This window comes from Stegostoma tigrinum, chromosome 19 (genome assembly GCF_030684315.1).
Source record: "Stegostoma tigrinum isolate sSteTig4 chromosome 19, sSteTig4.hap1, whole genome shotgun sequence".
NCBI lineage: Eukaryota > Metazoa > Chordata > Chondrichthyes > Orectolobiformes > Stegostomatidae > Stegostoma > Stegostoma tigrinum.
In genome coordinates, this window is record NC_081372.1 from 17,007,566 (window position 1) to 17,022,193 (window position 14,628).

General features: G+C 40.0%; 1 protein-coding gene across 15 annotated transcripts in view; it reads left to right on the forward strand.

Moving 5' to 3' along the window:
• The window catches only part of zmynd8 (zinc finger, MYND-type containing 8), a 145,056-nt gene that overhangs the window by 101,218 nt on the left and 29,210 nt on the right, over positions 1–14,628 (forward strand). For 12 of the 15 annotated variants that reach the window (XM_048549866.2, XM_048549865.2, XM_059652748.1 and 9 more), the window contains 4 exons: positions 710–802; positions 6,023–6,110; positions 9,849–9,919; positions 10,195–10,272. In XM_048549866.2, coding sequence (XP_048405823.2) covers positions 710–802; positions 6,023–6,110; positions 9,849–9,919; positions 10,195–10,272 — 330 coding nt within the window. The remainder of the gene's footprint in view (positions 1–709; positions 803–6,022; positions 6,111–9,848; positions 9,920–10,194; positions 10,273–14,628) is intronic. The other 3 variants (XM_048549859.2, XM_048549863.2, XM_048549870.2) reach the window with 1 other exon arrangement.

Consider the following 14,628-nt stretch of genomic DNA (forward strand, 5'->3'; position numbering starts at 1 on the left):
AAGTGGCAGAGGTGATCCATTTTTCTCCAAAAAGCATTGGAATATCTCTCTGCCTCCTCGTGAAGAAAATACAAATAAAAGCTGTGAGAAATGCCTCATTTCCATAGACCAGTGGTATATTTGGGTAATTATTTCCCTTTGTGTTATTTCTGTCTGCCAGTTTTTCTTTAATTTTTGTGAATTCTTTTAAATGCCTTGATTAAGAGAATGGGTACATGACCCACACCAGGCACTTGTCAGTGGTATTATCAGTTGATCTGTTAAGGAGTCACTGTGTAATCCATCTGAGATTCTCAATGGCTAGTTTATTTGCATTGCTTGTCTTCCTGTTGGCTCCTAATGGGGCATGCTGCGTCGATCATTTGTTACCACTTATTCCATGTGGCCCAGAGTACACTAAACTGTATATTTTCCTGCAGCATAACCCTGAACACTGTGAACAGCTCCTATCGTCCTTTATGCAAAGGCCTTTAATCCTGGCTAGGCCCATGGTTTATCATTGTGATAATTAATGGCATTTGTCATGACCTGACTAATCATTAGTTTTAATTGTGTTGTGCTGCAGTTTTTAATCTGGACATAAAATCAAAATCTTAATACTGAAAATGAATTGAAACTTGTAACTTTTTAATATTTTACCTAAACATTCAGTTTGTCACCCTTCACTTCTCTGTCAGCTTCATAAATCACTGTTCTAACTTTTTAACAGACTGAGCCCTTCCAGAAGCCAGTTTCATTAGAACAGCATCCTGATTATGCTGAGTACATCTTCCATCCAATGGATATTTGCACATTAGAAAAGGTAAGCTCATTTGATGAGATATTTGTACCTTGCTTCCCAAGTTGAGAGCAGCTCTGTTACCCTGTACTGAATTTGCATTTGTTCACTTTGCTTCCAAATCCAGCGCAGAAATAGTTTTCAGCAATTTCATTTGTTTTTGTTTGCTGCCATCTAGTGGTAGGGTTTGAATATGACAACACTGCCCTTGTAAAAGTGAACAGCATTTGCCTGTTTGCTCAATCAACTAACAATCAACTGTATCCTACAGTTTTGGTGCTTTATTTTTAGTGTTTTTGTGCCTTCATTTTCAGGTGAAAGTTAAAACAGTTTGATTCAATCTACCTGTTTTGGTTACATTTGGTAGTTTTTGTTGAAACCTTTCTCCCTCTTGCAATGTGCTGTTTTAAAAAAATGTAGAAATATTAATTTAATCCAAATAAATTCAGAAGAAAACATGAAATCATGATGTAAATTCTATGCACAAAGAAACAAGCATTTTGATAATCCACTTTGTCAGTGTTTGTGCTTCACATGAGCCATCTCTGTTCCTATTCTGACCAATATTGCACACTACTTGCGTTTGATATTTCCTACCCTTGATTTAGGGTGAAAGGGGGAAACCGGGAGATTACAGACCAGTTAGTCTGATAAATTTGGGGAAAATGTTGGAGTCATTTTCGAGGATAGGCTATCTGATCACCTCAAAATTTTAGTAAATCAAGGAGAGTCAAGATGGATTCATGAAGGGTAGGTCTTGCCTGACAAACCTCCATTGATTGTTTTAAAGAGATGACAGAGATGGTGGACAGAGGTAGGTTCGTAGATATTGTTTCTGTGGACTTCCAGAAAGCTTTTGATAAAATCCCACAGAAGAGACTGTTAGCTAACATGGAATTGACGGCAAATTACTGACTAGGCTAGGAAATTGTTTTGAGTGACAGGAAACAGTTGGAATAATGAGTAAGGACTTAAATTGGCAGACATGACTCATGGAGTCCAGGCAGGGATCTGTGTTCTGGACCTCAATTATATGTAATAATTATTAATGACTTGGATAATGGCATTTAAAGTCAAATATCCAAAATTGCTCGTGATACAAAATCGGGCAGCTTTGTAGATAATGTTGATGACAGAGTGAAATTATGATAGTATTGATAGATTAAGTGAATGAGCAAAGCTGGGGCAGATGGTTTGAAATATAAACATGTAGTCATACATTTGGGAGTGAGGTGCAGAAAATAGTCATGAAGGCTAACGGAATGCTGGTGTTCATACATAAAGGACTGGAGTTTCGGGCTGCAGATATTACACTGAAGTTAAACAAAACTTGGTTTGGATGCCACTTGGAGTACTGTGAGCAGATCTGGGCACCACACCCTTAGTGAAGATGTTTTGGCCCTGGAGGGGAGTTCTGATCAGGTTTACAAGTAAGACACCTAGATTTCAGGGGTTAGTTTATGAAGACAGACTACACAAATTAGGTCTTTACTCTCTAGAATTTACTAGATTAAGGGTTGTTCTAATTGAGGTCTTTGGAATATTAACAGAGAAAGACAAGCTAGATAAAGATAAACTATTCCCACTGGTGAAGAGCCGACTCACAGTCTAAGAATTAGGGCCAGGTCATCCAGGAGAGATGTTGGAAAGCATTTCTACCTGTCACAAGTCACGGAGATTTGGAGCACACTTCCTCCAAACAATGTTAATTCAGTTGTTAAATTTAAATTTGTAATTTTTATTAAGCAACAGTATCAAGGGATGTGGACCTAAAGCGATAGATCAGCCATTATTGACTGGCAGAGCAGGCTTGAAGGGCCGAATGGTCTCATCTTGTTCCAATGTTCCTTTATCATTCATTCAACATCCCTTTAAAAGCATCACCTCTATTTTCCTCGGTCACTCCATATACCAGCTACTAGTAGACTGACTTACTCTTGGCTGCTTCATCTTCTGTAGTGCATATTTCAGCATAATCCATATTCCAGCCTCTTTATGATTAAGAGACTTCTGAATTTGAAATTTGATGTATACACACTGTTAGAGCAGTAATTTCTGATTATTTTATCATAATTTGAAGGAGAAAAATATAGAACTCAAGAGGAGCAGCCACAGACAGGACCTTTGTCCTTTTGATAATACGCAGAACAGAATGCATAAATAATGTTGGTAGCAATAAAAGAAATTCAGTTCTATCCCGCTAGAATTCACCTCTGATTTCAAGGGATCTGTGCTATTTGTTGCCCCAATGTTGTTTGTTTCACAAAGATGTCCCTATTTTATTAAGGAACAGTTTTTGGAATTTGTTCAGCTGTTGCACACCTTATGGCATTGTCTTGAGGAGTTGTTAAATATCTGTTCTAAATACTAATTAAATTCTTATGGCAAATAGATCCCTGTTTTTCATTATTTCATACTGGTTGGATTTTCTTGGAATAGATCTCCTATGAGTAATGCGGACCTCTGTACTTGGTATTTTTGACAGATTTGTCCATAATTCTGTTGCCACTTTTATTAATTTGTAAATCGGTACTCAATGATCCCTTTACTCCTCCATCCCACATATAACAATATAAAAAGAAATATGGATTGTTTTGCAAATTCATAGACTGTATAACCAAATGTTTCCTGATTATCTATATTTTGGTGATCTTATCAAGTAAACACTGAAAAATTCCTGGGTGACCGAAATAGTTATCCCCCTAAAAATGAATAAACTTTGTTTCATTGTAGTTTTAAAATATTGCTCTCTTTGACCTTTACCAATCATTGTAGCCATATATTAATTATATTTAATTGCAGATACATTTAATCATTTTATATTCTGCTTGATTGTATGCAGATGTCAACTTAAAACTGGTAGTCTTACTTAACTTCCAGAGCTCTTGTGGCACAGTGGTTATGCCTCTTTCTCTGAGTCAGGAGATCTGGATTCACATCCCGCCTGCTCCAGAGGTGTATAATAATATTGTGTATACTTCTGTACAGAAGATTCTGGGCCAAGTACCACTCGCTGCAGAGGGGTGCTGCAGCATTTCTGAACAGGTTGATTAAAAAGACTAGTTTTGATGCCTTGCTTCAATGGTATGTAACTCTGGTGAAATAGTCCCTGGAATATTGTGTGCAAGTTTCCAGAGCTCCTCTAGTAGTGTAGTAGTGCCGCTACCTCAGAGCCAGGAGGCCTTGGTTCAGGTCCCACTTGCTCCATAGGTATGTAGTAATATCTCTGGACAGATTGACTGGAGAAATATCTACAAGTAGGTACAAACTAAAACTGTGGTGTTTTGGACTAGAAAGTGTAGAGAAACTTTTACCAACTTGTTCAGATATGTTATGACTTTCTGACACAGATGTAGAGGCACTATCAATGTATTACATGATCACTGCTGAGAATTGTATGCTTGAAATTTATAATTGTAAAATAAGAAAAATGAGTTTAAAAATATGTGTGAAGATTAGTTTCAGTTCTATCCATCAACAGCTAGTTTTTTGGAACAGAGCATGGCATGTTTGAATATTTGCTTCAATCTCTGTGGAACTGCCTGTTGAGAAGCAAATCTCGATGCAACTGAATGCAGCAAGATATCGCGTTAAATAGAGCCATTGTTTGTGTGAATGAACCTCATTTTTTACTTATTATATACTGTGCTAAATTCATCCATGACTGTCGCTAACAAGGCCAGCTTTATAAAAGCATTTAACCTACTTCAATACAGTCAGTTTGACTATAACGCTATTGTTGCATTCCTGTGCAACATTGCGTGTCAGGCCTTCTTATTTCTGTAGTGCGATTTTCTTTGGGGGAAAAACAGGATTGGGGCAGATTACCAAAAAAAAACACAGAATCACTCAAAAGCCTAAAACAGTGGATAACACAGTTTGAATAAATGTTTGATTCAAATCCAATGATGAAATAAAAGTAAAATTAACATTTTACCTTGAAAAACTGTCAAGATGACTTAAATTGGGGAGTAGGTTTTGAGGTTGCTCAGTTGTTAATGCAGGGGCTGAGGGTTGTTATCATCATTATTATCAGGTGCAGTTGTTGGTGCAGGGTTTGGGTGAAAAATCCAGAAGTGGATGGCTGTGGCTCATTGTCTTCTGACTGTTTCTTGCGGGTTGGCTTAAAAATACATCCAGTTTTTGCTGCTTTTTGCTTTTTATTCTTCCATGAAGAAGCTGTTCATAAGGTGCCAAATAAGATTTTATTCCACGAACTGCTCCCCTGCTGCTTTCTGCATTGTAATTGTTGACCTGTAAGCGCTGCAACGGCTTTTCAATTTCCCTCAGGATAGAAGACAAAACAGGAGTGGAAAGCTCTCATGGTGCTGCATCCTGGACTTCAATTTCCTTATCTCCAGCTTGCACTTACCCTTCAGCAACAAGTTGTTGTCAGCTGTAGAGAGGTCTTCACAGTGGGACTCAAGCAGCTCTTCAACATCTTCATCCTCACTGACAACTTCTTCAAATCCAACTTCCTTTGCAAGATCAACACAGTGTTCTTTGATTCTTGGGAGCCCTTCTGACGGATCAAAGCCGTTAAAACACTTAAAAAGAATCTGGGAGAAGAATCTCACTGACATCATCTCCGGCCTCCACGATAATGTCAATTGTGTTCTTGGTGTTAAAACTTTTCCAGAATTGAAGAATACTCTCCTTATCCCCCTCAGTGGCTGGAATCAGCCTCTTAAATAATAAGCTTTCAAAGCTACTGTTGCACCCTGGTCCATGGGTTAAAGGAGAGAGGTTGTGTTTGGGGGTAGAAATAGCACTTTGATGTTTACAGAAAGCTCATCAATGGGGGGAGGATGGCCTGGTGCATTATCTAGGATTAGGACCAATGTGATATCCAAATTCTTTTTTCTGCAATACCTTGTAAAAACACCTTCCAAATCCATGAATAAGGTCAGAAAAAAAAAATTCCCTATCATCCAACCTCTCTCGTTTGACAAAGCCTGTGAAGCGATCACGTGATGCCAGCACAGAGATACTTTGGACACTAACATCGCACGTATTTCGGACAAAGCATGCAACACGATGTTGTGATGTCAACACACACTCCTTCACTCACTGATGCAATTGTTATAGTCAGTACAAGTTCACATTTTAGAAATGCTGTTCCCCTTTCTGTCAGTCATGTCATAGCCAATTTGCTTTGCTGGAACGTGCATTATAACAGAACTGACTGTATATTGTGGTTCCATTCTCTTTATTTGCAATTTGAGTGTTTTTGTTTCTTTTCAGAATGTCAAGAAGAAGATGTACGGGTGCACTGAGGCTTTCCTTGCTGATGTCAAATGGATATTGCATAATTGCATCATATATAATGGTGGTAAATATCATAATGGTCTACAAGAAAATATACTCCTCTGTAATATTTGACCAGTTACTTTAATTGCCAGTTCTTCATTGGCACCTCAGTAAAGGAACACTTTGTTCTTAGAAGTCCTTGAATAACTTATCTAACTGGTAGTAAGTTCAAATAAAAATAAATTTGTATTACTTTTAGAATTAACTGTAGAAAATCATAATTTTTCAGTAGTTGGAAAAACTGCACCAATGTTGTCTGAGTTTAGCTTGATGGAGTAAACAAATTTCAGTTATTTTGTGGTTACGTGTCCACAAAGGTTTCATTTTTTTGCCCTTTATAAGAAATGAAATAATCATAATCACAAATCAGCTACAGAAATAACTACTTGAAAGAAACCTGCAGTTGACTGAACATATTTGTAATTGAGGTAAATGCTACATTTGGAACCTTACTGCCCTCTGTTGTTCTTGTGCTCACTAATAAAGCTCTGGTAGTTTGATAATGTACAAATTGTGTAGTTTCCTCCAATATTGTGGAGGTTTACACCCAAATGTTATCGTTATTTGAACTGCCATTGATTTACTTCCCCTTTTTCAGTTTATAAATGTAATCCTTACAAAGTGGTGTCTGTGAAGTTTGATTAAACAACTTCCTTCTGAAAAATTGTACAGTACACAGCATATCCACTCCAGTCCATTCGTGTTCTGGTGTCTGTCCATGGCTGTAGGAGTGAATTCTGCTCCTGTGGACTTAGACATCATTATACTCCAAATGTTAGTGTATTGGCTGTAACTGAATTTTAATTTTGCTTCTGGTTTTGTGTTGAGGGCCCTGAGAAACCTTTTGCAAATGAGTGAAAGAAAATGAACTGAAGTTCAGGCAATTTCACATTGGAAAGCATTGCATTTTAGCTCAACCTTTGTCCGTGTTACACTGCACACGTTAGCGTTGATTAGCAGGTAATACTGAGGAATGACCAGGAGTGGAATGTTTTATTTCTTGTCTCCTCCCCTTTCATTGCTGGGTGAGATTGAAACTAGCTCTGTAAAACCCTGCTGCAACTATTGCGATTGCGATCTGCTGCTTTGGAATGGACTGGAAAAGCTTCATCTTGGAGCATTTCGTATGTGCTACAATCTGGAGCATTTAAGCATTGAGATAGCAGGAACTTGCAGTATAAGAGTGTACAAGTGGAACATGTGAAAATCCAGCACGTGTATGCTTTGTGGTTATGAATGTAAATTTCTCCTTTCACTGAAGGGGAATTACGTTAATTTAAAGTGAGTTATTTTATGTCAGATGACCGCACAATCCACCTTTCTCTCTGATTATTGTTCTTCCTTCCTCTCGATGCTGAGTTGGCTTCTTGACAAGTTATTCCTGTTTGAACTTTGGCACTGTCAGCCAGCTTTGTCCAAATCTTCATCTGGTTTACTTCCATCCATATTCCAAGTGGATAAGTGCTCCAGACGTAACAAAGGAAATGGATCTGACGATATCTGGCTGCATTGCTTCACTCCTGTGCTACAGGCCTTGCTGCGCATTTAGTTAGTCCCAGTCCAGCTCTAATACTGGCATCTACCTAAAGTTGAAGAATTGTCCTGCATATTACACAAAAGCAGGACAAATCCATCTGGGTCAATTACCACCTAGCAACCTACTCCCAATTAACGAACTAACAAAAAGGATCATCATCAGTCTCTGAACTGCAAGTATCAATCAGCACTTGATACTTGGGGGACATGGTGGCTCAGTGGTTAGCACTGCTACCTCACAGTGCCAGACACCTGGGTTCGATTCCACCCTTGGGCGACTGTCCGTCTGTGTGGAATTTGGACGTTCTCCCTGTGTCTGCGTGGATTTCCTTCGGTTTCCTCCCACAGTCCAAAGATGTGCAAGCTCGGTGGATTGGCCATGCTAAATTTCCCCTAGTGTTCAGGGATGTGTAGATTAGCTGGGTTATGGGGGATCGGTCTGGGTAGGATGCTCTGGGAGCCAGTGTGGACTTGTTGGCCAAAGGGCCTCTTTCCACACTATAGGGATTCTATGACCTATGGATCTATGAAAGGTGTTACCAAGTAGCAATTAATCACCAGTAATATGCTATGTGCTCTGGTTTTGCTGCAACCCTCAATTCAAGTTTGGTCCAAACGTGGATACTGCTGATTTCGAGAGTTCAGGTGAGAGTTACTGATCTTGACAATCAAGGAAGCTTTTGCCTGACCATGGTGCCAAGGAATAAAACTGTAGTCACTGGGATAGAAAATAACTGAAACAAAGAGAGATGGCCAAGGTCATGAGGCCTTTCATTTCAGTTTAGGTCACTGGTGCAGGAGTTTGTTAGGGCAGTATTCCAGGCCTGCTTGCTTGAACTTGGTGAGTGATCACTCTGAAAACATATGGTCGTAAATATGGTGGTTTGCTGATGAAAGCAGCATTCAAGTTCCACCTGAAGTTGCTCAGGTAATGAATCAGTCCATGCCCTCGTGCTGCCAGACTTGAATTCAAAGTTTAAAATAACACTCTACTGCAGATGCTGGAAATCAGAAATAAAAACAAGTTACTGGAGAATTTCAGCAGGACTGGCAGCGTCTGCAGAGAGAAACAGCAGCAGTGTTTTGAGATCAATGACTCTTATTCAGACTTGAAATGTTAACTCATTATCTCTCGCCATAAATGCTGCCCAACCTGCAGAGTTTTTCCAACACTTTCCGTGGTTATTTTAATCCAAATAGAGCAGTTTAGCTGATGGTTGGAAAGCACCATCCACACCACAGACCGTGACCATCTACAGAAAATGGAGTCCTGATCATGACTGTTGTTGCATCAGTGGGTCTCCTGTTGTAAACATCCTCAGGTGCTCCATTCATCAGAAACTTCACTGGACCAGTCACAGAGGTCCTGATACTTGCAGTTCAGAGACTGGTATTCTGCAGCAAGTGGCTGACCTCCCAACTTTACAAAGATTGTACAACCAACAAGGAGCAATAAATACCAGTTCTTCTTCTTCTTTGTTGCATCACGCCAATGTAACTTGTTCTCCATTTTGTCTGGATGGGTTCTTCTCCAACAACTCTTCAAGTTAGAGACTATCAAATGCAAAGCAACCTGTTTGATCAGGTTCCCATCCACTGGCTTACATCCCCTCCATCACTGGAGAAGTGTGCCACTTGCAGGATCTACTGCAGCCACTCACCAAGGCTTCTTTGGCACCTTTAGAACTGATGACTTCTACCACCTGAAAGGGTATCAGCAACAAAAGCAAGGGAATGCTGCCAAGTTTTTCACAACACCATTCTGACTTGGAAGTATATTGCTATTTATCCGTCATTATGGATGGAATTTTGAAAAGCCTATTTTATGGCTCTCTTCCCACTGTCCATCTGATGTCTGTCTGAAATAGAATTTTCAACAGTATATTGCTGCCTACAAGAAGAAAAATGCAGAAGGAAAAGTTCTTGGTGTTCTTTGAAAAAGAACCTTTCGGATCTTTTATGTTCATCTGAACAGAGAAAACAGGCCATCATTCCCTATGAAAGGTGTCATTTTTGACAATATACTCCCTCAATCCTGCTCTGAGGAGTCTATGTAAATTATGCTCTGGGTCAGTCCTGGGTATACAACCTTCTAGTTAGTAGGTGAAACTGCTGCCACTTTGCCAAGACCTATAGAATTGTGCAATACAACATTCATAGGATGTGCTCTGTTAATGACTTAAGTGTTAATATTGTAGTGTTCTGTTTTTAAAATCAATAATAGATTTTTGTATTGCAGCCAATCACAAACTAACAGCAACAGCAAAAGTGATCATTAAAATCTGCGAGCATGAAGTAAGTATGACAAGATGAGTGCATTGTGTCTCAACACTGTACTTGTGATTTATAAGGCATTATTGGGGGAATGCAGAAGGATCTTTTACCTATATTGTGCTATATGTTATATGAAATAAAAACACAAGGTTAGCCATATCATTCATATCTTTCAGCATACAAATCTAGTTTTCTTTCTTTCTCTTTTAAACACTGCTGTTCATTTCTGACTTTCCTTCAGTTATCTTGAGACTCAGTAATTTCAGGTGACTATATTCTTCTTTTCTTTTAAATAGATGAATGAGATCGAAGTTTGTCCAGAATGCTACTTGGCAGCATGTCAGAAGAGAGACAACTGGTTCTGTGAACCTTGTGTAAGTTGGAGTTTTCTGGAGAAACTGAATGACAAACCTCAGTGTTTATGACAGCAAAATACTGCTTGTCCATTCATCAGACAACTTAGACTTCAATTGAACTCACTGTTTCTTATTTTCTGTTAGTCAGACCCTTGCCTATTATTAGAGAACTTTGACTCTGCTGCACTGAGCTTTATTTTAGTTGTGAGTTATGTGTTTTGCATTTCAGCCAAATACATTTCAGCTTTTGGCATTAAAGAGAAATGCCAGTTGAAATTCACAATGTAGTCAACAACTTCCCAGCAACTGAAAATGCCCTCTAATTGATTTGGCTTGCAGATTTTCTTAAGAATAGTTAGCCTTCCATGATTTGAGACAGAAGAACACTAACACCTTCTGGCTTCAAAAGAATGAATGAGTTTGCATGTATTTCAATTTTGATGGCAGAACAATATATTGGCTCAGATATTCCAGTAGCTTGAGTTGCTGGATGACTGGAGTTGTGGGTCGAAAGAAAGTTACCTCCTGGGGGCATCCCCAGGAAATTGAAGATCACGATGGGAAATTCCCCTGTGTTTTGAACTCTTTTTATTCTTAAAAAAAAAGGCCTCAAAGCTTAATTCTGAGTACTTCAACTCATGAAGCTTAATATTTGCCCAGAAATTTTGGGGTTTTAGAAACCACTTCCCCTAACTCCCGGATGACTATTAAACTGAAAGCTGGATTCTCAAAACTGCCATTGACTTCTCGGAAGGTCTTGGCCTCCAGACACTGATGCACCCATCTCCTCCCGCCTTGCCTCCGAACCCCACCCAACACGCCGCATCTCATCTGTCCTAAGCAGTCATCTGAGAGCCCACTCGCCCCCTCATACCTGACACACACTGCCCCCTTTCCCATCCAGCTGTTATGTTACCTTACCTTACCACTCACTCACTTTCCCTCAGTCACTGTCAAAGTGGCTTTGGGATCTTTAATTCCTGAAACACAGTGCTGTACCAATTCTGGCCTGCAATGCCATTCCTGCATGGAGTCGATTTCTCCCTGGCTTCCTTTCGATGGATGCATGCAGGAGAAGCTAGATTCGGCCAGAAAAAACATAACAGATAAATGTGTAGTTTGTGAAGAGGATTAACGTCAGTCAAATCTGTTCCCAAGTTGATCAGACCTTGTGGATTGTTTGTAATCAGAGTTATGTAGCTTGGAAATGGATCCTTAGGTCCAACTTGTATGCACTAACCAGAAATCCTAAACTGATTTCATTTGGCCCATATCCTTTTGAGCCTTTCTTATTCCTGTACCCATCCAGAATCCTTTTTAAATGTTGTCATTGTACCCGTCTTCACCTCCACCTTTGCCAGCTTGTTCCATACATGCATCACCCTCAGCATGAAAAGGTTGCCTGTCAGGTCTCTTTTAAAATCTTTCCCCTTTTCTCCTTACACCTGTTCCCTCGAGTTAGATTAGATCTGGATTTTGCAGTAGTGAAACTATCAACATTTGAATGATTCGAACTGGAAAACTGACAACAACTCTGGCCCCATCATGTGGGCTATTTAAATGTAGAAAATAGGGTGTTTCTGTTGGTGATTCCCTGCTCCTCTGTAACGTGATCGTGATAGTCCCTGCAATTGGAAATCTTCAGGAATCATTTGAGTTGATGTGAACTGCCAACTTCTTCCATTTCACTGTAACCACCCGATTTTAAAATTATGCCTTATTGATTATGGTTACCTGGGTTTTTAACAATATACTGTTGTCACAATAATTTCTGAACAATCTCCCCACTTGTGAAAAACTTTTTTTTTTAATAATTGTGGAATGTCAAATTTGCTAAGTTCAAAAAGGTTACATTAAGAACTTATTTTCCTATATCATCTTTTGACTTTAATCCTGTGTATTTGAAACTGAAATAAGGAAGGGATGAGAGCCTCAATGGGATTGTACTATAGACCACCACTATCCCCCAATAGTCAGCTAGAAATTGAGAAACAAATTTGTGAGGAGATCTCTGTTATCTGTGAGAATAATAGGGCAGTTGTGGTAGGGATTTTAACTTTGCAAACATAGACTGGGACTGCCATAGTGTTAAGGGCTTGGATGCAGTGGAATTTACGTGTGTACAGGAAAATTTTCTGTTTTGCCATGTGGGTGTACCTACCAGAGAAGGTGCAAAACTTGACCTATTCTTGAGAAATAAGGCAGGGCAGGTGACTGAGGTGTCAGTGGGGGAGCACTTTGGGGCCAGTGATCACAATTCTATTAGTTTTAAAATAGTTATGGAGATGGATAAACATGATCAAAAAGTTGAAGTTCTAAATTGGAGCAAGGCCAGTTTTGATGGTGAGATAACACGGTGTGAGGCTGGATGAACACAGCAGGCCAAGCAGCATCAGAGGAGCAGGAAAGCTTGACGTTTCGGGTCGGGACTTTCTTCAGAAATCTGAAGAAGGGTCCTGACCTGAAACGTCGAGCTTTCCTGCTCCTCTGATGCTGCTTGGCCAGCTGTGTTCATCCAGCCTCACACCGTGTTATCTCAGATTCTCCAGCATCGGCAGTTCCTACTATCTCTAACAATTTTGATGGTGTTAGGCAAGAACTTTCAAAAGTTGTTTGACAGTGGTTACTGGCAGATACAGGGATGGCTGGAAAATAGAAAGCTTTCAAAAGTGAGATAACGAGAGTCCAGAGACAATATGTTCCTGTTAGGGTGAAGGGCAAGGCTGGTAGTTGGAGGGAATGGTGGATGACTGGAGAAATTGAGGTTTTGGTGAAGAATAAGAAGGAAGCATATGTCAGGTAGAGACAGCAGGGATCGAATGTTTTCCTAGAAGAATATAGAGGCAGTAAGAGTGTATAAGAAATGTCAGGAAGGCAAAAAAAGGGACATAAGATAGCTTTGGTGACTAGGGTTGAGGAGAATCCAAAGGGATTCTACAAACACATTAACAATAAAAGGGTAACTAAGGAGACAATAGGGCCCCTTAAAGATCAGCAAGGCCACCAATGTGTGGAACCGCAAGAGATAGGCAAGATACTAAACAAGTACTTTGCATCAGTGTTTACAGTGGAGATTGATTGTGGTAGATATAGAACATGGGGAATTAAATAGTGATTTCTTGAAAAATGTTCATATTACAGGGGAGGAGATGCTGGACATATTAAAATGCATAAAGGTAGATAAATCCCCAAGATCTGATCAGGTATCTTCCAGAACTCTGGGAAGCTAGGGAAGTGATTGCTGGGCACCTTGTTGAGATATTTGTGTCATCAAGATCCACAAGTAAGGTGCCGGAAGCTGGAGGCTGGCTAATGAGGTGCCACTACTTAAGAAAGGTGGTGAAGGAAAACCAGGGAACTCTTGACTGGTGAGCCTGACATCAGTGGAATGAATCCCAAGGGACATGATTCACATGTGTATAGAAAGGCAAGGACTAGGGACTGAATAGGGATAGTCAGCATGGTTTCGTGGGTGAGAAATCGTGTTTCATTAACTTGATTTGAGTTTTTTTTTGAAGAAGTAGCAAAGAGGATCGATGAGGGCATAGCGTTGGATGTGATCTACGTGGACTTCAGGAAGGTGTTTGATGAGGTTCCTCATGGTAGACTGGTTAGCTAGGTTAGCTCAACCAAATAGAGGGAGACCCAGCTATGTGGACACAGAACTGGTTCAGAGGTGGAAGATGGAGGGTGATGGTGGAGATTTGTCTTTCAGACGGGAACCTGTGATCATTGGTGTGCCACATGGATTGGTGCTGGGTCCACTGCTTTTTGTCATTCATATAAAATGATTTGGATGTGAATATTGGCGGTGTGGTTAGTAAGTTTGCAGATGACACCAAAATTGGAGGTGTAGTGGACAGTGAAGAGGGGTACCTCAGAGTACAATGGGATCTTGGTCAGATGGGCCAGTGAGCTGAGGAGTGGCAAATGGAATTTAATTTGGTTAAATTTGGGCAGAATGTATACACTTACTGGTACAGTCTGGGGAGTGTTGCTGGACAGAGACCTTGCTTTGCAGATTCATAGTTCCTTGAAAGAGGAGTCGCAGGTAGATCATATAGTGAAGATGGCAAGTGGTATGTTTGTCTTTATTGATCAGTACATTGAGTATAGGAGTTGGGAGGTTGCGTTGCAGCTGTACAGGACATTGGTTAGGCCACTATTGGAATACTGCGTGCTATTTTGGTCTCCCTGCTATAGGAAGAATGTTGTGAAACTTGAAAGGGCTCAGAAAAGATTTACTAGGATGTTGCCAGGGTTGGAGGGTTTGAGCTGCAGGAAGAGGCTGAGTAGACCGTGGATGTTTTCCCTGGAGCATCAGGGACTGAGTGGTGACCTTTTTATAGCAGCTTCTAAAATCATGAGGGGCAA